Consider the following 21,336-nt stretch of genomic DNA (forward strand, 5'->3'; position numbering starts at 1 on the left):
CGCATGCTAATTTGAAAAAATATATTTTCTAGTATACAATAGTATATAAAATATACGCAGGAAATGAAAATAAAAAAATCGACGTTTTGTGTTTTGGATATCTGATTCAAATGTTTTTTTTTATTACAATTCATTATTACTTTTTTCGGTGTGAACTGGGCAGATTAGAGATGTAAGATGTGCGTGTGGATGGAAACGGCTCGCATCTCTTAAATACACTGAGTCGAATGTTAAACATCATTATGAAAGGTTAATTCCCGCGATTGTGCTGTTTCTGGCAAAATTCATTACACAGAAAAAATGTATGTTTTTTTAAATAAAATTGGGAGCAATTGACTGATCGAATTGCCCACAGGATGATATAATTTTTTAAAATAGCGGTTCCATAGATAAATTCCTGTTCAGAACTTATGAGGGAAAATATGACTTTTTTTTATCTTTATTCTGCGCCGCGCGTAAGGTGACGATAGCCGAGTCACTTGATTCCAGAGGTCACTTTAGGTGAGGAACGTCACTTCGAATTAACTTTGGGAATGCATAAGGATGAAAAATCAACGTTCATTAAATTTGAACTTACTGCCCTCTGTTGCCACAATTAACTTAGAAACTTTCCAATCGATCAATTGATCTTTTTCCAGTGGGATTTTCTCCTCGCTAAATGATCTTTCGGATAGAAATCAATATGCACATCATTACGGTATTGTATATTTTTAACGTTTTGACGATCGATTAAAGTGTGGTTGGTTACTGATGTTCTCTTTTTTCCTAGTTCAGCTAATACACCGCGCCGTGCAGCGATCATGATAAACCTTCACCAAAAAGCGCACGGTCGTGTTTCAAAATTTTTCTTGTATGAGCGAAACTCGCACCAAGTTAAAAGAAAAAAGCGTCAGTTTTTTTTTTGAATAAGTCCGTGGGGTCTTGGGAGGTAACAAATTCGTACATCACTAAAATTGAGTACGTGTTAAGAGAGAGTTCAATAGGAAAATGCAAACGGTACAACACACGTGGTTAAAGAAAACTTTCTATTTTTAAAGAAATCAAAAAACGAAAATCAGGAAAATACCTCTAGGACACTACCAAATCGTATCATTTCAAAAGATCACATTTCGGTCAATTTGAAGATGGAATACTTTAGAGCCGACCCGAAATGATGATAACCACTTTTATATTTAGTAGGTGAATCCTATTATGTACCTAACGATTTTTTTCAAAAATTTAGTCAGACTCAGTATTGGTGGAACTATGGTAGAGCGTATCTAACCATGGTGGTGTCAAGCAAAGGATTGGATAGAAACCTTTTCGTAAACAGTCAGTTCGGGTACTCTATTGTGCTAGTACGGTTTACTCAGCTAATGCAGCAGGTGAAACTAAACTATTGGCATTTTGTGTTGATCTACAAGTTTTCTCTGAGGCTGTCTCTGCAACTCTATCATCTGATTGATTGCATTCGATTGTTTTCTGTTGTTTTAAGTTGAGGGGAGTCAGTTCTGTGTTTGTTAAATTAACCGATCAATTAAAAGAGGTTTGGCTCGTTTGCTTCGGTTTTTATTCGCCGATTTTTCTCATCTTTTCGTACTCTATCAGCAGCTGCTAGCTAGTGGATAATCATGGAAGTGTTGAGTAAGGAAATTTATATAAAAAATATATAAAGTATAAACTGGAATAATATCTTAAACAAACGATTTTGTTACCACTTTTCATAATGTTTTTCTGTTTCTCTCCCTGACGCAAATTTATGCGTGTATGTGTTAGTTTGTTTGTTGTGTGTATATGTGTGTTCGTGTGTGTATCAGTAGGCATGTTGTTGCTGTTGTGTAACACTTTTCTCTCGTCACAAAATCTTGATAATAATTTTTTTTCGTAATTATAAATGTGTATGTGTTTTTTGTTGTTTTGTTGTTGTTGAATAGGCAGGGGTTACATTTACGCATTGGGGGCCGCCGGGCCCGACCGTATTTAGCGGCCAAGACCGAACTCAGCGGCCTGGTCCTCGGTGCTGTCACCGTACTGCCAGATGCCGTTGCGGTTCTTGCGGGCAGACTGTTCAGCCTCCTTGTATTCGGTTATCTGAAATTTGGAAAAGAAAGTTTCAATGAGTTATCTAGTAAAATTATTTCTTGAAATTTTATTTTTCAGAAGAAAAAGGAAAAAAAAAACAAATGTATCTACACTATGGTTAGGAAAGTCGCTGATTAGGTTGACCCGACTTTCTTAGAGTTTCGGTAGACTAATTCTGCTCTGCCATCATGCAATCATACGGGATCCCACTGAAGCAAAAGAGACCCGTATAACCTATAAATGATGGGTTCTCGCGGTGCCTTTTTTCAGACCTTCAAAACGAATGGGGCGAATTGGCTGAGATGCCATTCTTTCTGTTTGGAAATCGTTCTCAAAAAGACACCGAGCGTGCTCCAAAAATAGAAAAGTCATTGAAATCGCTGAGACTTACCAGCTTCTGCAGCCGCCGATCTTTCTTGTTCTTATCGGCGATCAGGAAACCGTCAGCGATCAGTTCCTTGACGATGTCGGTCTTGGCGGCAGGATCAAACAGGGTCACGTACTCGGCACCGCTCACGCTGAAAAAAGATTTTACCATTAATTTTGATAAGAAAAAAAAAACGAAAAATAAAATAGAACAATTGAAGATGTTTGTTGAGCCTATTTAATGCGATGACCAGCAGAGCTTGAGCTGAGTTCACGCTTAAGAAGGTCGGTTCTGGGATAATAAAATCCGTGGGTTTTACTCTAGGCAATAATCTAGAAGAATCTAGCTTCGGGCAGCGCTAGTCCTTTGGCATTATTGCCGGTTATACACTACTGAAAACCAAAAATAAAAAAAAAAGAAACACTCACCGATACTCGATGTTCATCTGCAGGTTTTTGTTCAGGGTGTCCTGGGCGAAGGCCTTCAGCGCGTCCGCCTTGTCGTCCTCGTCAGTCGGCAGGTTCACCAGGGCCACGCAGTACTCGTGCGCGTACGGCTTGCTGGACAGGAAGGCAGGTGGAAGCATCGCGAGACGGGTCGTTGGAACGGTCTGAAGGATTATGTTTTATTAATCGTTTGTCAGGGACTTAAGATTGTTTTTTTTTCTAAATTTAGTGTTAAACTGTTCGAAATTCATCGTTCACGGGTAAAGTTCAGCGAGGCACACCCAACATCTAAGAAACGATTCCAAGGAGAAAAACTTAGCTCATCCGACATCACAAACTTCGGTTCTTCACAGAATGTGAAGAGGTGATGTTGAGACGTTTCCGAGCAGGTATTTTCTCCCTTTTATGGAACCGTTCGATTTAGAAGTGGTTTGGAGTATGTGCGGAATTATTCCCGAATCGGAGTAGATCTTGATCGAGTTAATCTGGCAAGTATATGACTCAAGCATTTCGTTTGAAAGTACGGAAATGGATCTAAGGTACTTGCGTAAATCATTGGAGAAGTAAAGTTAACAAGAAAAAACGTACCTCTCGGTTGCCATAATCAACGTAGAGGACCGATGCGTTGCCGCCCTTTTCGAACTTTTCAACCTTGGCGCGGTACCATTCGTTGTCCTCCGAGAACCTAAAAAAAAATAAAACAAAACGCGTGTAAGAATCATATGAACAATTTACTAACAGGAGTCAGCAAGCTTACTTCGCAGCACACATTTCACCGCGCTTGGGGTTGTACGCTCCAGTGACGGGAGGCATTGCACGGAAGTCCTGGCGCAGCTTGGTCATCAGCTCTTCCAGTTTGCTTCCCTGGTCGGCGTGCTGGGCATAGAAGTGCAGCTCCGGAGTAACTTCGGTGATGACAACGTTCTCATACTTGACCTTCCGGTCGGCAGGTGCAGCGGTGTCTTCCTTTTCCTCCTCATTTTCTTTGTTCTCATCCTCGACCTTTTCGACATAGTCCTTCCAGATGTTCTTCCGCTTGGCCTTGGCGCGGGCTTCAGCCTCGCTCAGAGCTCGGAAATGTTCCGTCTTTTCAGCAGTAAAGTGCACCGAGGCCAGACCTTCCTCGACCAGAGCAACGGACAAATTAACGTTGTTTTCGGTCCATAGCCATCCGATTACGCTGGTTGCGGCCTTATCAGTCGATTCGATCTTCACGCTGACGTCGCGCTGCAAAATGCGTTCCTTGCTAAACGAAAGGGCCTCATCACCATAGGGTTCTCCTTCCTGAGCCGGAGCATTTCCAACGGCAGGACGAGACGACCGAGGGCAGGAGATACCGGCCAGCAGGAACGTCACCAGACAGCTGTCCTTGGGACAGAAGATACGGAACCGGGATCCGCTAGCCACGAACTCAACGACAGCTTCGGTTCGCAGGGCACGCTGCCACGAGGGCAGATATTGATGCTTGATGCGGGAATGATCCGTCGTCAGGTCGTTGATGCGATGCGTCGGAGCCTCCTTCGAGAACATACCCTTCAGACCCTTCTGGGCTTGTCGCTCGGCCTCACGCAGCACATCGTAATGCACCGAACGTTGGTCGTCATCCTGTCGGTACTTGATGACGGTGGCCAAACCCTTCTCAACCAGCGCCTCGGCAATGTTGCTATTGAGGAAGAAGAAGGTTAAAATTAAAACTCGAGGTATTTCTTTTAACACTGAATCGAACTTAGTTTTGTTGTTTCTTGTTTTAAAGAACTTTATTTTACTCCAAAATCAAAGATTTTGGTTATTGAGTTTGTACATAAACCCGAAGTTGGCATCTAAGGCATGATCGACTAGTTTTTTTAAGATTGTAGCCTTCCTGTATGATGCAAAATCCTGTCCTAAGAAGAATATGTTTGCTCACTACTGAATGTAGTGAATATATGTAGTGGTTATGAAAGTTCAATTACCACTTCAGATACACACCGTTTAACTAACTGACATGTTTTCAATCTTGAGATCGTTTGGAGTAACATGTCAACGGACTTAGCGCTTGGAGAGCGGCCTGGCTGTCAGAAACATGTGATTTATAATTTTTTTAACCGAACTGATGTAAAAGTAAATTAGAAAAAAAAATGTATCACTGTTCCGGTAACATCGAACTCTTCAAAAAAGAGTTCAATAATGAAAAACCTCAAGTGACAAATTTTCTGTACCACTACTTAATCATAGGATCTCCGATTGAAAGATGCAGAAATCTATAACCTATGTAGTGGAGAATTTCAACAGTTTTTTGAAAAAAAAAAATACAAATGAAGATTCTTCAACCACTTACGTTTCGCCCAGCTTGACGGTGTAGCAGTACTTCTCCGGGAAGTTGTCGCGGGCCGGGGTCACGTAGTCCAGGCTGCAGTTAACCTTCTTGCCGATCAGCTTCTTGCGCAGGAACTCGCGGGCCTCGAACATCCACGGGATATCGTACAGGGGCCGGGATCCCTTCGGTCGAGCTGGAATGTTGCCTTCCTCATCGGCAGCGCGGGCGGCATCCCTCGGGGGCTTGATGCTCGAGAAGAACACCTTCTTGACGAGAGTATTGTTCACCTTGACCGAGATGGCGTCTCCGTTGTACACTTCCACCACCGTTCCGGCCAGGTCCTTGTCCTTGGCGTTGTAGGTAACCGTTGGGGCTTGATAATCCTTCCACAGGCGCAATTTGTTGGTCTTAGCATGTTTTTCGGCAGCTCGCAGGCGATCAACGCCTTCCTTCACGTACCGGATGCTCCACTCGACTGTCTTGGCGAAACCTTCCCGCAGCAGTGCTTCGGCAATGTTTCCCTTGGGGAAGATGATCGTACCGACAAAGTTCGAGTTATTAATCGATTCCAGTCGGATTTCGACCTCACGTTGCAGCAGGCGGGATTCAACGAAGAAACGAGCTTCCTCCGCAAAAGGAACTTCCGCGGTGGTATCCGGCTTTCCTTCCGCATCGAGCTTGAACCCATTGCAACGGATGCCGGACATCATCAGCGTAATATGTTGGAAACCAGGCAGGAGGAAAGCACGAACCGTGGACCCATCGCGGACATGCTCAATGATGCCCTTGATGAGCTTGCCTTCGTTCTGATCGAAGAACGATTTCGGATTCTCGATGGTCCAGGTGATGTTTCGCACGTGGTCGGCCACAGGCGAATCGCCCCACTTTCCCTTTCGGGCAGCCTTGGCTGCATCTTCCAGCTCGATAAGGCGGGTAAGTTCCGGAGTTTGGCGCACGTTATCACGTCGCACACTCACTAAACCTTCGGAAACGATCGATTCGACAATGTTCTCCGACGTCGCCGCATCCTTACCGAGGCAGACGTATCCGTAGTCACGGTTGGCGTTCGGAGGACGTTCCGAATAGAAGTACACCTCCTGCCCGATGAGACGCTGGCGCAAATACTCACGCGCTTCCCATGCGTACGGTTCATCTTTGGAAACCTCACTAGAAAAACAAAAGAACCCAAAACCAATCAGTAAAAGCGAGGTTATCTCACCCGACAAAAGTAAAATAAACTCACGTGGAATTTCCGGTTGGGCGGCGGGCAAGTTTCGGGGCGATCACACCGGCAAAATTGATCTGCTTCTCTGGTGGGGGTCCTCCCTTGGGTTGGCCTCGGATGATCACAGAATCGCCGGACAGAACCTGGGATAGTAAATGTATAGAGTAACTTTTAATTTTGTTCCGTTCAAACAAGCAGCGCACACACGATGTGATTATCGAAGAAGTCAAGCGACAAATGAAATGGCGTCGACTGCCTGCCTGCTGCGCAGAGTTGAGCGTCGCGATGCCTCGATGTGATTTTTTTTTTACTCGGGTTGCTTGAAGGAGCGCCCATAAACAAGGTGATAATTCCACGCAATAGGTACTATAAAATTACCGTAAAATATAATGTGCCACGACATTGGTCCACAAAGAAGCAAATTCCCGAAATATGAAAAGTGACAGCTTTGGACATTTTTCTTTGGATAAAAAACTTTATGCGCTTTGTAAACTTTTATAGACAAAAAACTATAGTTTTTTTATAGTTTTGCATAGTTTGTTACCATATCAGCCTTTTGAACCAACGGAACAATTCGAATTGAAAAACTTTTCGGTGGACCGCACATCCTTGGCCAAATCTTCCAGCTCGATAAGGCGGGTAAGTTTCGGAGTTTGCCGCACGTTATCACGACGCACACTCACTAAACCTTCGGAAACTTTTCGGTGGACCACACATCAATTAACACTCTTTGTAAATTTGCAGATCATAAAATCATCAAAAGTTATGTACTTATATGTTTTCGAAAAAAATAATGAAATGAAAAATCAAACATTTCATTTAATCATTTAATTTAATTTATAAAATTTTGTTTAAAACCGCCCGAGTAGAAAAACATTATGAAAAAACCATGAATTACATTTTCACACAACAATGAATTTCATAGTTTACACTATGCGAATCATAGTGCATGAAACCTTGAAAACACTGTCAAATTCATACTCTTTTACAATGAAATTTATGGTTTCGGCAAAATTCACCATGAAAAAAGGGGGTTGTTAAGCAACTTAACAATGAAAAAATGAACTTTTTCTCATACATTTTAGAACACATTAATATGAAGTTTATGGTTATTACAGCTTCCAGTATTTTTCGATGAAACTGTAAAATTTATCGTTTTACATTGAATTTCTATGGCTTTTACGATGATGAACCACGATGAATTTCAATGTTTATTCATAATATGTAAAAGGTCTCATAACCGTGAAATTTCATGGTTGAAAATTGTTATTATTTTGTTTCCCAAAAAAAATTCAAATAAGAAACTTTGGTATTTATTTTTAAGAATATTTATTTTTCAAAATGGTTTTTCTTGGCACTATGATATACTCATTTGAACAATTTTATAATTAGTCTCATCCTCGCCCCTGATCATAGCTATCTGTTTGCTGATGGGAACAAATTGGTTGACTCCGGCTTTCGGTCCGATGAATGCGTCACTGTAATAGTCAAACTGACCCGAGTTGAAGATGTGAACGTTTCTTTCCGACGAATCCACTGCCAGATTACTGTCATTCCGGAAAACGCCCATACAGGTGAGCTCTTCCTCGTATGGCTCCGATTGAACGTACATTTCCCTGTTTGGTTTAAATTGTTAAATTAAAATTTAGAAAGATTTATTTGGAAAGTGAAAAATGAGTCTCACCTCTGAGGTATGCTGATTTTTGCCATCTCCACGACAAATGTCCGACGAAAAAAAAACGTGTTTCGCGTCAAATTAATTCCTTACACGGAAAATTCGAAAGAAGTCAATCTAGGAAAAATTTACCAATTTTCGTATGGTTTGGATTATAATTTTACCATGAAATTCACTGTAACCATAAAAATCACAAGAAAATGGTTGTTTCACCATGTTTCTGACACATTCGGCAACAATGAAGTACAATGAATAAACGATATATTTCACGGTTACTATTAAAACTATGGCGATTTCAAGATTTAAAGTGGTTGATAAAGATTTAGATATAAGGATGAAGTTTATTGTTAAATTTAAAATCATTGTTCGGTTATATTAAAACCACGGTCTGTGCTATTCGGGCGTTATTTTTTAACATTTTTTTTTTCAATTTAGTTGTTTTGAATTTTTTGGCAAACATTTGATCTTCTAAACATAGAAAACATTTGCTTCCCCTTCTTAGTTAAAAAAAGAGATTATTTTTAATGTCTTTCTATAAATAACAAAATATTTGACCCGTTGCCTGAGAAAAAACCTTTTTCGCTTAAACCGGCGGAGTTTTTCTTTATCACTTCTATTAATGGATTGGAAAATCTCCTAAAGCTACACGTTTCATATATGGTACTCAAAACAAAATAATAGTTTAGAAAAAATAGTTAGATTCCATGAACTTCCAAGTTCCAGCCTTCTTGCGATGGTTCAAAATGGAGTTCGAACTGCGAACTCAAAACTATCCCATTTTTTCCCTCGGCGAAGGACCTAAACTGAGATCGACCTAATGAACTAAAAACTACATTTTGAGTTTCATTTTTTCGAGTGGTTAGCAACACATTATCAGCACACAAAACTCATGCTCTCCGTTTGAAAATGATCAATAACGGCGCCGACCACGTTCTAATAGTCAATGAAGGATGAGGCACTGATGAACTGATGTACAAGCTCGAACAAAAAATCTTCAGAAACTTGTGTAAAATTTCCAGTGCTCTCTTTTAAAGAAGCCATTAAAAAGTGACGAAAATCAGTGCCATCTATTGCTTGATTTGTAACTTTTGAACGGCGCAATAGATGGCACTGTTTCTAGATAGCTCTTTTGAAAGTAAGAATTTTTCGAGAGGGCGCAATAGTGTTTGAACTCATTAATAAATAAATTTAAACACAATTAGATGACCTACGAATAAATGTCAGCTGAGAAAAATAGCATCATTATAATGTTGTCACTAGAGATACTGACAGATAAACGACAGATATACAAGCTTGAATTATAAAATTCCAGAAACGTAAATGGACGGCTTTAATATATTCACACCAAGGTAAATTCATCTGGTTCATTTCACCTTGATTCTTTTTACTAAAGAGGCTAACTAACAACTTTGAACAAGCCATAGGAGTCAGTTATTTTATCCAGTTGAGCTTAAAATTAACAATCCAACGTAGAAATACAGATTCTAGGCTTCGAGATTCGGGAACGTAAGTGGAGATGGATTGGGCACGCGCTGCGAAAAGATGGAAACGAGATTTGCAGAGAGGAGCTTAACTGGAATCCAGATTGGCAGCGAAGAAGAGGCAGGCCCAGAAGCTCGTGGCAACGTAGTCCAGCCGCTGAAATCCGCACAGTTGACGAGAACCTTGGCTGGCAGATCGACACATTTTGATAGGTAGCTTCTCGGACATCATCGACGACAGATCCTGTTGAAGCGCCAATCATCGAGTGAGCCCACTAGCTGGTGATGGTAAACATGCGCCCAAAACTCTCCGTAGTGAACAACATACGAAGCCGACGCCCACCTCGGTTAAATATCGCAGGACTGAAGCAATCTGAGGTCGCAGCAGACTACGCGCAATCGCTCGAAGCAGCGCTGCCGGTAGAGGGCGACCTGGACGAAGCACCTCTCGAGTACTGTTGGGATATCATCAAGACAACCATCAACAGCGCTGCGGAGAACGTCATCGGAGGAGTGTAGGAGGGTGATAGACGAAGAAAACGCCGCGCGGGCAAAGAGGAACCCGTCGGAACGTGGAAAATCACCGACAGCGAGTCCGAATTTCCCGGGAGAAAAAGCGACGCCTGGAGGAGGAGGAGCTCGAGGAGCTGCATCGTTCCCAAGAAACACGAAAGTTCTAACAGAAACTCAAAGCATCCCGCAAGCCGAAATGTGCCAGGACCACAGTTTTCTAATTTTTCGGACATTCCACATTTGCTAGATCACGCTCCATTTGGTCTAACTACCTTGGTCGTCCCTGCTCGTCTCTTTCCTACCGGATTCGTAGCAAACACCTGTTTTACAATACATTCGTCCGGCATTCTCGCAACATGTCCTGCCCAGCATATCCGTTCAGGCTTTGCCATCTTATGGATACTGGGTTCGCCGTAGAGTCACACTCCGTTCTCCTGCACGCCACCAGGGATGGTTCTTAACGTTCGTCGCCCGGAAAATCCGAATTTCCTCAGGTCCTTCTCGAGCAATATCCATGTCTCGTGCCCGTATTGAATGACCGTTCTAATGAGCGTCATGTACAGGTTACGCTTCGTGCGAGGGCTAAGTCTTCTCGAACGCTGTTGCTCGTTGAGTCCACAGTAGGCACGACTTCTGCTGATCATTCGCCACCGAATTTGACGGCTGAGTTTTTATGAAAGCAGATCATCGATGACAGCAGATCAGCGATCTTTTTGTTGATAAGGGCACCACACAGCAGGATTCAAGGATCGATCGAACCAAGCTACAGTAGAGACTCTTCAGGCAGTAATTTTCCTTAAAATCTTTTGTCATGCGGAGATAAAGACCCATATCTTCTGGAGGCTTTGTCAACAATGTAGTTGGTGTGAGTTTTGGAATCCTGCCGTTCGCCAAGAATTACACCACGTGTCTTTCACGTGTTCATCTGGAGAGAGCACCTCGTTTTCATCAAATAAAAGGACGTAAAAAAGATATAACTGGGCTTAGGTATAAACAATAGTCTAGAGGTAGGCAATTGGCATCACACCAGGATGCGAAGAGGTTAAACTGGTTCTATAGGAAGATTACATGTTCGGGGACATTGATAGTGTAGAACAGTTTCACGTCGACGGCGGCATACGTTAATTTTAGTCCATCGAGAAGCAACAGCACGTCACTGAAATAAATAAGGTATACTATTGGTCCTAGATGACTTCCTTAGGGTTTATCAAAGGAAGATGAAAACTGCTTGGAGAGAAAAAAAGCATCCGTACGAACTGTCCAGTTCAATGACTGCGGAACCAGCAAAGAAGGGATCCAAAGGCGTCCAGGCTTTCCAATGGCAATGTCATGGCTCAACATGTCGAATGCAGCAAACAGATCGGTATGCACAAACGAAGTGGAGGGGTTAAGGTCAGCAAGTTAGTGGTTGTTGAGCATTCTGGCTTAATCCATGTTGGTCGTTAGAAAAGTAATGCTTGTAGAACACGAAAATGGAATCCAAAACCACAATTTAAAAAAGTTTGCTATCGCATATGTATAAAGCTGGAAACTCCACGGTAATTACTGACATGTACAGTGTCGGACAATAGAATAGGACCGCTCTAATGCAAAATATTCAAATCACCTTTAAACTGCCAATTCAAATATAATAATATGCGACACCTAGCGGCAAGCACTTATTGTAGTATGCAAACTTTGCATACTGCACGTTTGTTGCAGTTGCAATCAAAGCAACCCGTTTGTTCTACTCGACCAGAAAGCTGTCAGAGGGTGAAAAAAGTCGCGTCATAAAATAAGACCAGCTCATCGGTTCGGCTGTTCCGGCATTTTCAGCGCTCTAAATTTGAAGAAAAGGTGTTGTTTTCGGTGTTGTTTGTCCATTTTCGTGTCCTGGTAAGTATTTATCATGTAAATCATGAAAACAAAAAAAAATAAAGATTTCCTTCCTCCTACTCTGTTTTCAGCGAAAAAGCGATGGGTCGGGCACAGCACTGCACGGAAGTCCAGCGAGCGATCATCCGGAATCTGTACAAGGCTGGCAAAAGCCATCGCGAGATTGTCGATTACTTAGGAAGGTCGAAAACTTTCGTTTTTAACGCGCTTCACAGCACCGGCAAACGGGAACTGACCGGACGCCCCCGCAAAACGACGCCGAAGGACGATTCGGCAATCAAGCGGGCCTCGCAAAAGGACCCTTTCAAAGCGTCCAAGCAGATCAGAGACGAGCTGAACTTATCTGTCAGTTCCCGGACGGTTCAGCGACGGTTGGCGGAGAAGGGACTAGGAGGAAAAAATCCCCGTAAGGTGCCGATGCTGACGCCGAAGCACTTGAAGGCGCGGCTGATGTATGCGAAGGACCACTTCGATTGGGTCGGTCTGGAAAAGGAGAAACTATGGTGAAATGTGCTGTGGTCGGATGAGACCAAAGTGAACCTCATCGGCTCGGACGGAAAGAGTTGGGTCCATCGCCCACTCGACTGTGCGTATATGCCCCAGTATACAAATAAAACATTCAAACATGGAGGAGGTAGCATCATGGTGTGGGGGTGCTTTTCTTGGTACGGGGTGGGTCCCTTGTACTGGATCGACCGGATTATGGACCAGCATCTCTACGCCCAGATACTTCGGGAAGTAATGCTGCCACACGCCGAGTGGGAGATGTCCCTAAAGTGGCAGTTCCAGCAGGACAACGACCCCAAACATACCGCTAAAACGATTAAAAAGTGGTTCCAGGATAATAAGGTAGACGTTATTGAGTGGCCAGCACAGTCCCCTGATCTCAATCCCATAGAGAACCTATGGGAATAGTTAAACGTAAGCTGTACACCGGAAAATCAAAAAACAAGCAGCAGCTGTGGGAGAGAATCCAGGTGGTGTGGTACGCTATCCCGGTGAGAACGTGCCAAAAGCTGGTGGAGTCGATGCCGAACCGGGTGCGAGAAGTGATGCGTAAAAAGGGTTATACCACCAAGTACTAACCCTGCAAATCGATCACGGTATGAATTTCCTTTTTTTTTAATTTTTTTTACCATGAATTCTAAAGCGGTCCTATTTTATGTCGCGTTATTTTAGTGAGTAAGTTTGCCTTAAACGCATTTTAAATAAAGGACAATTGTTTTAACTACGGATGATTTTAATTTCTTCGAAGAATGGAATTTACAATTTGTAAATGTGCATCAACTTAAATGGAAATTGTTTTCTCAAAGTTTTGTCACTTTCTGTTTTGGATTAAGCTGTGGTCCTATTCTATTGTCCGACACTGTATTCAAAAAAAAATTGTGTCTCTTTCAGTAATTGTGATGTAAAAAGGCATATAAAAAAAGAACGCTTAATGCAAATCATTTTTTAACACCACAAATAGTTTGACCGGTGATAGTACCAAATTAATCTAAAAATATTTTATGTATGTGCTGCGGCTTTAACATAACAAAAAGTTAAACAGTGTATTCCAACTTATTGAAAACCCTGGAGAGAAAATGTTATTAGCTGTGTTTGTTGAAATCCTTTAAACAAAGTGTTTACAAGACCAATCCCGTTGTAAAAAGGTAGATCTTCATAGTTGATTAATGCATAAGATGCGATTTTAAATATTTTTTTAAACTGAAATTGCAGCCAATTTTTAGCTGCAATAAACTTGTTTCGAAAGCCTATTGTATCCTGTTATAGCAGTTATAATAATCTGTTATAAAACAATCAATTTGCCAGATTAAATTTATTCATTGGTTTCCAACCAGATTAATAAAAACAAAAGTTGTAAATTCTTTTGGTTTCAAACTGAAACCAAACGTTGTTTTTCACAATTTTGTTGATCAGACTGCGAAATAAAATTCAAAACAATACTAAGAATTCCGAAAGCATTGTAAATTTATGGTTTGTAATGAAGCAAATTGAAATAAAAATCAAAACATGAGTCATGAAATAGTCGAGGACATTGACCTCGAGGATAATTTTCAAGTGACTTGAGAATAGTTTGATTGGAATAAAAAGGATTTTGCAACAGGAGCAACAGTAACACACTCAAACATTTGAGTAGTCCGAGGTCAACTGGACACAAAGAAAGGGCACACATTTTCTGGGTCACAAGTGAAAAAAAAAACCAAATATTGTAAACTCCGTTCGATATTATACAATATGTTTGCTTGCGAAGGAATCCCGAAAAGGGTAACATAAATTCATATTTTTAGCTTGAAACTTGTTGGTCAACTTTCACTTTTGCTAAATATATAACAAAGTAAATGAAAAAGGGTAAAAAAATGCCATTAAAAATTGTGACGAACGAGAGATCAACCAAAAGTGGTCCTAGAATGGTCCCGAATAACAAATTTCCTAGCCTAGATGTTTGTTTCCCGACCTATGGTCACTTGGGTCCAAATCAGTCTTTTTATGTTTCAGCTGGAATGGACATCACATATGCCAACTTGGCACCAAATCGACTGAACGCGATAGCGCAGCACATCAGAGAGCAGCAGCAGCAGAAAAAAAAAAGTTAAGTTGGAAGGTGAGACTAGAATAATAAGACTACAACTCTACGGGGCAGCAGCAAATGCACATCGAACGAATTGGGGGACACCCCCTTTTTTGACTATGGGTTGGTTGATGGACGTACCTGCTTGACGATTCCCTTCTTGAGAACCGGCGCTGGGGCCGGAGCCTGGGCAGCTGGAGCAGCACTCATGGTTCGGTCAAATTAGCAACGTAACAACCCTACAAATCCGGCAGTAATCTGGAAGCAGTGATGAAACTAATTTAGGTCCTGGTTTTTTTTCCTTCTCGGTCTCGCCGGATCGTTCCCCCCACAAATTTCGAAGTTCCCGTGACTGTCCCGTACACAATCGCACACGAACCTTTCAAGGGAAGAACCAGACAGTAATACCCGTCCAATCACCGGAAGGTTACACGTAGTAGGCCAGCGAAGAAAAACCACACGCAGTCACTTTTGCTCGTTATGCTTCTTCTTCTGTTGAATGGCGAATGATTGGTGGTAAAGTGAAGAAACCGTCCCTAGTCCCTGCCTGTTTGCGCACTCTTTCTCTTCTCAGCACTCGGCGACCGACAATGATTGTTGCATTTGCACACTCCGATCCGACACTTTTCTTTTGATTTCGCTTCTCCCCGCACTTTGGGTAGGTAGCCCAGCTAGCTATAGCCCCTGATGGTTCGCTCGAAAAGAAAACGGATTACCTTTAAAAATCGGAACGCGATGGCCGCATCCACAACACCAGAGCAGCAGGCACGCAGAGATCAGCAGCAGCAGCGGAGCCGTGAGAGCAGAAGAATGGCCAACTCGAAACTTTTCTGGTGCACCGTTGGCAGACAGCAGAGCAGAGCAGGGATGTGAAGGGGTCTGAGCGGCTGTCAAATTTGGCCGAAAACTGTCACGGTTGACAGTTAACTGACGTTTGCGGCTGTCATCTCGGGTATCAGTAGCGCCGGTTTTTGGGTTTAAGAGGGGCATTTCCGGTTGCTTTGCTGGAAGCCGAGGGGTGTTTGATTCTGGTGAAATATTTTTTGAACAGTGGACTCAAACATTCATTTCAGAAAAGTTTTTTTTTCTGAAAACAAGTTCGAGTGGAAATTCAGAAAAATAGAAACTTTGTTTCTTTACAAACAAACAAGTTAATTTTACTTGATTTATTCAAGAAAGCTTATTCAAAACTTTGAATAAAAATGAAAGAAATTTTTTTCCCATTCATAAGTTTTAAGAAAATAAATTCTAAGTAAATTATTCGGTTTGATTGAATTTGTTCGAAATGAACAGACAAAAAGCCCGAATTTGAACCAATCCAAATGAAAAAAAAAAATGACAAAAATATTTCATAACTAGCTGATCCCGTACGAACTTTGTTTCTCAAGCAATTATAAAAATGTGATAAAATAAGATAATGTTTTACAAACAAGCAATTTCTACATCAAAAATTAAAAAAATTTAAGGAACAAATTTCAAATCCTTCTTTTGTCACTCGGAGTTGGAACATCGCGAGGGGGGGGACAATAAAAAATAATGCGAAAAACAAATAAATTGGAATAAATTGCACGGAAGCTTGTATGTAAAAAAAAATTGCATACTATATCGTTGCATAAAACATGTAAATCAACTAATTTTGTAATTCAATCAAATCAAGAAAACAAAAGGTGAAATAACATCCATCTTCTTAAATTTGTTTTTTGTTCTTTTAATCTTTCAGATATTGGAATTTTTAATCGAAATTTACATAAATTACTTCAAGCTTTATTTATTTCCAAACTTTATTAAATTTTGTAAATTTGTAAATTTTGTAAATTTTGTAAATTTTGTAAATTTTGTAAATTTTGTAAATTTTGTAAATTTTGTAAATTTTGTAAATTTTGTAAATTTTGTAAATTTTGTAAATTTTGTAAATTTTGTAAATTTTGTAAATTTTGTAAATTTTGTAAATTTTGTAAATTTTGTAAATTTTGTAAATTTTGTAAATTTTGTAAATTTTGTAAATTTTGTAAATTTTGTAAATTTTGTAAATTTGGTAAATTTTGTCAATTTTATAAATTTTATAAATTTTATTACTTTTGAAAATTTTGTGAATATTGTTAATTTTGTAAAGTTTGAAAATTTTAAAAATTCTGTAAATTTTTTAAATATTCTAAATTTTGTAAATTTTGTCAATTTTGTAAATTTTGTAAATTTTGTAAATTTTGTAAATTTTGTAAATTTTGTAAATTTTGTAAATTTTGTAAATTTTGTAAATTTTGTAAATTTTGTAAATTTTGTAAATTTTGTAAATTTTGTAAATTTTGTAAATTTTGTAAATTTTGTAAATTTTGTAAATTTTGTAAATTTTGTAAATTTTGTAAATTTTGTAAATTTTGTAAATTTTGTAAATTTTGTAAATTTTGTAAATTTTGTAAATTTTGTAAATTTTGTAAATTTTGTAAATTTTGTAAATTTGTAAATTTGTAATTTTGTAAATTTTGTAAATTTTGTAAATTTTGTAATTTTGTAAATTTTGTAAATTTTGTAAATTTTGTAAATTTTGTAAATTTTGTAAATTTTGTAAATTTTGTAAATTTTGTAAATTTTGTAAATTTTGTAAATTTTGTAAATTTTGTAAATTTTGTAAAATTTGTAAATTTTGTAAATTTTGTAAATTTTGTAAATTTTGTAAATTTTGTAAATTTTGTAAATTTTGTAAATTTTGTAAATTTTGTAAATTTTGTAAATTTTGTAAATTTTGTAAATTTTGTAAATTTTGTAAATTTTGTAAATTTTGTAAATTTTGTAAATTTTGTAAATTTTGTAATTTTGTAAATTTTGTAAATTTTGTAAATTTTGTAAATTTTGTAAATTTTGTAAATTTTGTAAATTTTGTAAATTTTGTAAATTTTGTAAATTTTGTAAATTTTGTAAATTTTGTAAATTTAGTAAATTTTGTAAATTTTGTAAATTTTGTAAATTTTGTAAATTTTGTAAATTTTGTAAATTTTGTAAATTTTGTAAATTTTGTAAATTTTGTAAATTTTGTAAATTTTGTAAATTTTGTAAATTTTGTAAATTTTGTAAATTTTGTTAATTTTGTAAATTTGGTTAATTTTGTAAATTTTGTAAATTTTGTAAATTTTGTAAATTTTGTAAATTTTGTAAATTTTGTAAATTTTGTAAATTTTGTAAATTTTGTAAATTTTGTAAATTTTGTAAATTTTGTAAATTTTGTAAATTTTGTAAATTTTGTAAATTTTGTAAATTTTGTAAATTTTGTAAATTTTGTAAATTTTGTAAATTTTGTAAATTTTGTAAATTTTGTAAATTTGGTAAATTTTGTAAATTTTGTAAATTTTGTCAATTTTATAAATTTTATTAATTTTATTACTTTTGAAAATTTTGTGAATATTGTTAATTTTGTAAAGTTTGAAAATTTTAAAAATTCTGTAAATTTTTTAAATATTCTAAATTTTGTAAATTTTGTCAATTTTGTAAATTTTGTAAATTTTGTAAATTTTGTAAATTTTGTAAATTTTGTAAATTTTGTAAATTTTGTAAATTTTTTAATTTTGTAAATTTTGTAAATTTTGTAAATTTTGTAAATTTTGTAAATTTTGTAAATTTTGTAAATTTAGTAAATTTTGTAAATTTTGTAAATTTTGTAAATTTTGTAAATTTTGTAAATTTTGTAAATTTTGTAAATTTTGTAAATTTTGTAAATTTTGTAAATTTTGTAAATTTTGTAAATTTTGTAAATTTTGTAAATTTTGTAAATTTTGTAAATTTTGTAAATTTTGTAAATTTTGTAAATTTTGTAAATTTTGTAAATTTTGTAAATTTTGTAAATTTTGTAAATTTTGTAAATTTTGTAAATTTTGTAAATTTTGTAAATTTTGTAAATTTTGTAAATTTTGTAAATTTTGTAAATTTTGTAAATTTTGTAAATTTTGTAAATTTTGTAAATTTTGTAAATTTTGTAAATTTTGTAAATTTTGTAAATTTTGTAAATTTTGTAAATTTTGTAAATTTTGTAAATTTTGTAAATTTTGTAAATTTTGTAAATTTTGTAAATTTTGTAAATTTTGTAAATTTTGTAAATTTTGTAAATTTTGTAAATTTTGTAAATTTTGTAAATTTTGTAAATTTTGTAAATTTGGTAAATTTTGTAAATTTTGTAAATTTTGTAAATTTTGTAAATTTTGTAAATTTTGTAAATTTTGTAAATTTTGTAAATTTTGTAAATTTTGTAAATTTTGTAAATTTTGTAAATTTTGTAAATTTTGTAAATTTTGTAAATTTTGTAAATTTTGTAAATTTTGTAAATTTTGTAAATTTTGTTAATTTTGTAAATTTGGTTAATTTTGTAAATTTTGTAAATTTTGTAAATTTTGTAAATTTTGTAAATTTTGTAAATTTTGTAAATTTTGTAAATTTTGTAAATTTTGTAAATTTTGTAAATTTTGTAAATTTTGTAAATTTTGTAAATTTTGTAAATTTTGTAAATTTTGTAAATTTTGTAAATTTTGTAAATTTTGTAAATTTTGTAAATTTTGTAAATTTTGTAAATTTTGTAAATTTTGTTAATTTTGTAAATTTTGTAAATTTTGTAAATTTTTGTAAATTTTGTAAATTTTGTAAATTTTGTAAATTTTGTAAATTTTGTAAATTTTGTAAATTTTGTAAATTTTGTAAATTTTGTAAATTTGGTAAATTTTGTAAATTTTGTAAATTTTGTAAATTTTGTAAATTTTGTAAATTTTGTAAATTTTGTAAATTTTGTAAATTTTGTAAATTTTGTAAATTTTGTAAATTTTGTAAATTTTGTAAATTTTGTAAATTTTGTAAATTTTGTAAGTTTTGTAAATTTTGTAAATTTTGTAAATTTGGTAAATTTTGTCAATTTTATAAATTTTATAAATTTTATTACTTTTGAAAATTTTGTGAATATTGTTAATTTTGTAAAGTTTGAAAATTTTAAAAAATTCTGTAAATTTTTTAAATATTCTAAATTTTGTAAATTTTGTCAATTTTGTAAATTTTGTAAATTTTGTAAATTTTGTAAATTTTGTAAATTTTGTAAATTTTGTAAATTTTGTAAATTTTGTAAATTTTATAAATTTTGTAAATTTTGTAAATTTTGTAAATTTTGTAAATTTTGTAAATTTTGTAAATTTTGTAAATTTTGTAAATTTTGTAAATTTTGTAAATTTTGTAAATTTTGTAAATTTTGTAAATTTTGTAAATTTTGTAAATTTTGTAAATTTTGTAAATTTTGTAAATTTTGTAAATTTTGTAAATTTTGTAAATTTTGTAAATTTTGTAAATTTTGTAAATTTTGTAAATTTTGTAAATTTTGTAAATTTTGTAAATTTTGTAAATTTTGTAAATTTTGTAAATTTTGTAAATTTTGTAAATTTTGTAAATTTTGTAAATTTTGTAAATTTTGTAAATTTTGTAAATTTTGTAAATTTTGTAAATTTTGTAAATTTTGTAAATTTTGTAAATTTTGTAAATTTTGTAAATTTTGTAAATTTTGTAAATTTTGTAAATTTTGTAAATTTTGTAATTTTGTAAATTTTGTAAATTTTGTAAATTTTGTAAATTTTGTAAATTTTGTAAATTTTTGTAAATTTTGTAAATTTTGTAAATTTTGTAAATTTTGTAAATTTTGTAAATTTTGTAAATTTTGTAAATTTTGTAAATTTTGTAAATTTTGTAAATTTTGTAAATTTGTAAATTTTGTAAATTTTGTAAATTTTGTAAATTTTGTAAATTTTGTAAATTTTGTAAATTTTGTAAATTTTGTAAATTTTGTAAATTTTGTAAATTTTGTAAATTTTGTAAATTTTGTAATTTTGTAATTTTGTAATTTTGTAAATTTTGTAAATTTTGTAATTTTGTAAATTTTGTAAATTTTGTAATTTTGTAAATTTTGTAAATTTTGTAAATTTTGTAAATTTTGTAAATTTTGTAAATTTTGTAAATTTTGTAAATTTTGTAATTTTGTAAATTTTGTAAATTTTGTAAATTTTGTAAATTTTGTAAATTTTGTAAATTTTGTAAATTTGTAATTTTGTAATTTTGTAAATTTGTAAATTTTGTAAATTTTGTAAATTTTGTAAATTTTGTAAATTTGTAAATTTTGTAAATTTTGTAAATTTTGTAAATTTTGTAAATTTTGTAATTTTGTAAATTTTGTAAATTTTGTAAATTTTGTAAATTTTGTAAATTTTGTAAATTTTGTAAATTTTGTAAATTTTGTAAATTTTGTAAATTTTGTAAATTTTGTAAATTTTGTAAATTTTGTAAATTTTGTAAATTTTGTAAATTTTGTAAATTTTGTAAATTTTGTAAATTTGGTAAATTTTGTAAATTTTGTAAATTTTGTAAATTTTGTAAATTTTGTAAATTTTGTAAATTTTGTAAATTTTGTAAATTTTGTAAATTTTGTAAATTTTGTAAATTTTGTAATTTTGTAAATTTTGTAAATTTTGTAAATTTTGTAAATTTTGTAAATTTTGTAAATTTTGTAAATTTGTAAATTTTGTAAATTTTGTAAATTTTGTAAATTTTGTAAATTTTGTAAATTTTGTAAATTTTGTAAATTTTGTAAATTTTGTAAATTTTGTAAATTTTGTAAATTTTGTAAATTTTGTAAATTTTGTAAATTTTGTAAATTTTGTAAATTTTGTAAATTTTGTAAATTTTGTAAATTTTGTAAATTTTGTAAATTTTGTAAATTTTGTAAATTTTGTAAATTTGTAAATTTTGTAAATTTTGTAAATTTTGTAAATTTTGTAAATTTTGTAAATTTTTGTAAATTTTGTAAATTTTGTA

At 34.4% G+C, this 21,336-nt stretch overlaps 2 protein-coding genes across 4 annotated transcripts; both read right to left on the reverse strand.

Moving 5' to 3' along the window:
* Nucleotides 1-689: 689 nt before the first annotated feature.
* On the reverse strand, nucleotides 690-15,386 carry LOC129754259 (staphylococcal nuclease domain-containing protein 1). Of its 3 annotated transcripts, none has more exons than XM_055750209.1 (9): nucleotides 15,228-15,386; nucleotides 14,653-14,769; nucleotides 6,414-6,538; nucleotides 5,192-6,337; nucleotides 3,632-4,537; nucleotides 3,463-3,559; nucleotides 2,857-3,038; nucleotides 2,453-2,579; nucleotides 690-2,070 (listed from the first exon to the last, which is right to left on the reverse strand). In XM_055750209.1, exons 2-9 carry the CDS (start codon nucleotides 14,719-14,721, stop codon nucleotides 1,960-1,962), a joined length of 2,763 nt encoding a protein of 920 aa, XP_055606184.1. In that variant the 5' UTR covers nucleotides 14,722-14,769; nucleotides 15,228-15,386; the 3' UTR covers nucleotides 690-1,959. The 3 variants fall into 3 exon arrangements, with proteins under 3 accessions (XP_055606184.1, XP_055606183.1, XP_055606182.1); XM_055750208.1 differs by lacking the exon at nucleotides 15,228-15,386 and adding an exon at nucleotides 14,891-15,221; XM_055750207.1 differs by lacking the exon at nucleotides 15,228-15,386 and having other exon boundaries at nucleotides 14,653-15,221.
* LOC129754271 (WD repeat-containing protein 55 homolog) lies at nucleotides 7,734-8,115 on the reverse strand. Its single transcript, XM_055750229.1, has 2 exons — nucleotides 8,080-8,115; nucleotides 7,734-8,011 (listed from the first exon to the last, which is right to left on the reverse strand). The coding sequence occupies exons 1-2, from the start codon at nucleotides 8,103-8,105 to the stop codon at nucleotides 7,753-7,755; spliced, it is 285 nt and encodes a 94-aa protein (XP_055606204.1). The 5' UTR covers nucleotides 8,106-8,115; the 3' UTR covers nucleotides 7,734-7,752.
* Nucleotides 15,387-21,336: the final 5,950 nt, after the last annotated feature.

The sequence above is a fragment of the Uranotaenia lowii genome, chromosome 3 (genome assembly GCF_029784155.1).
Source record: "Uranotaenia lowii strain MFRU-FL chromosome 3, ASM2978415v1, whole genome shotgun sequence".
Taxonomy (NCBI): domain Eukaryota; kingdom Metazoa; phylum Arthropoda; class Insecta; order Diptera; family Culicidae; genus Uranotaenia; species Uranotaenia lowii.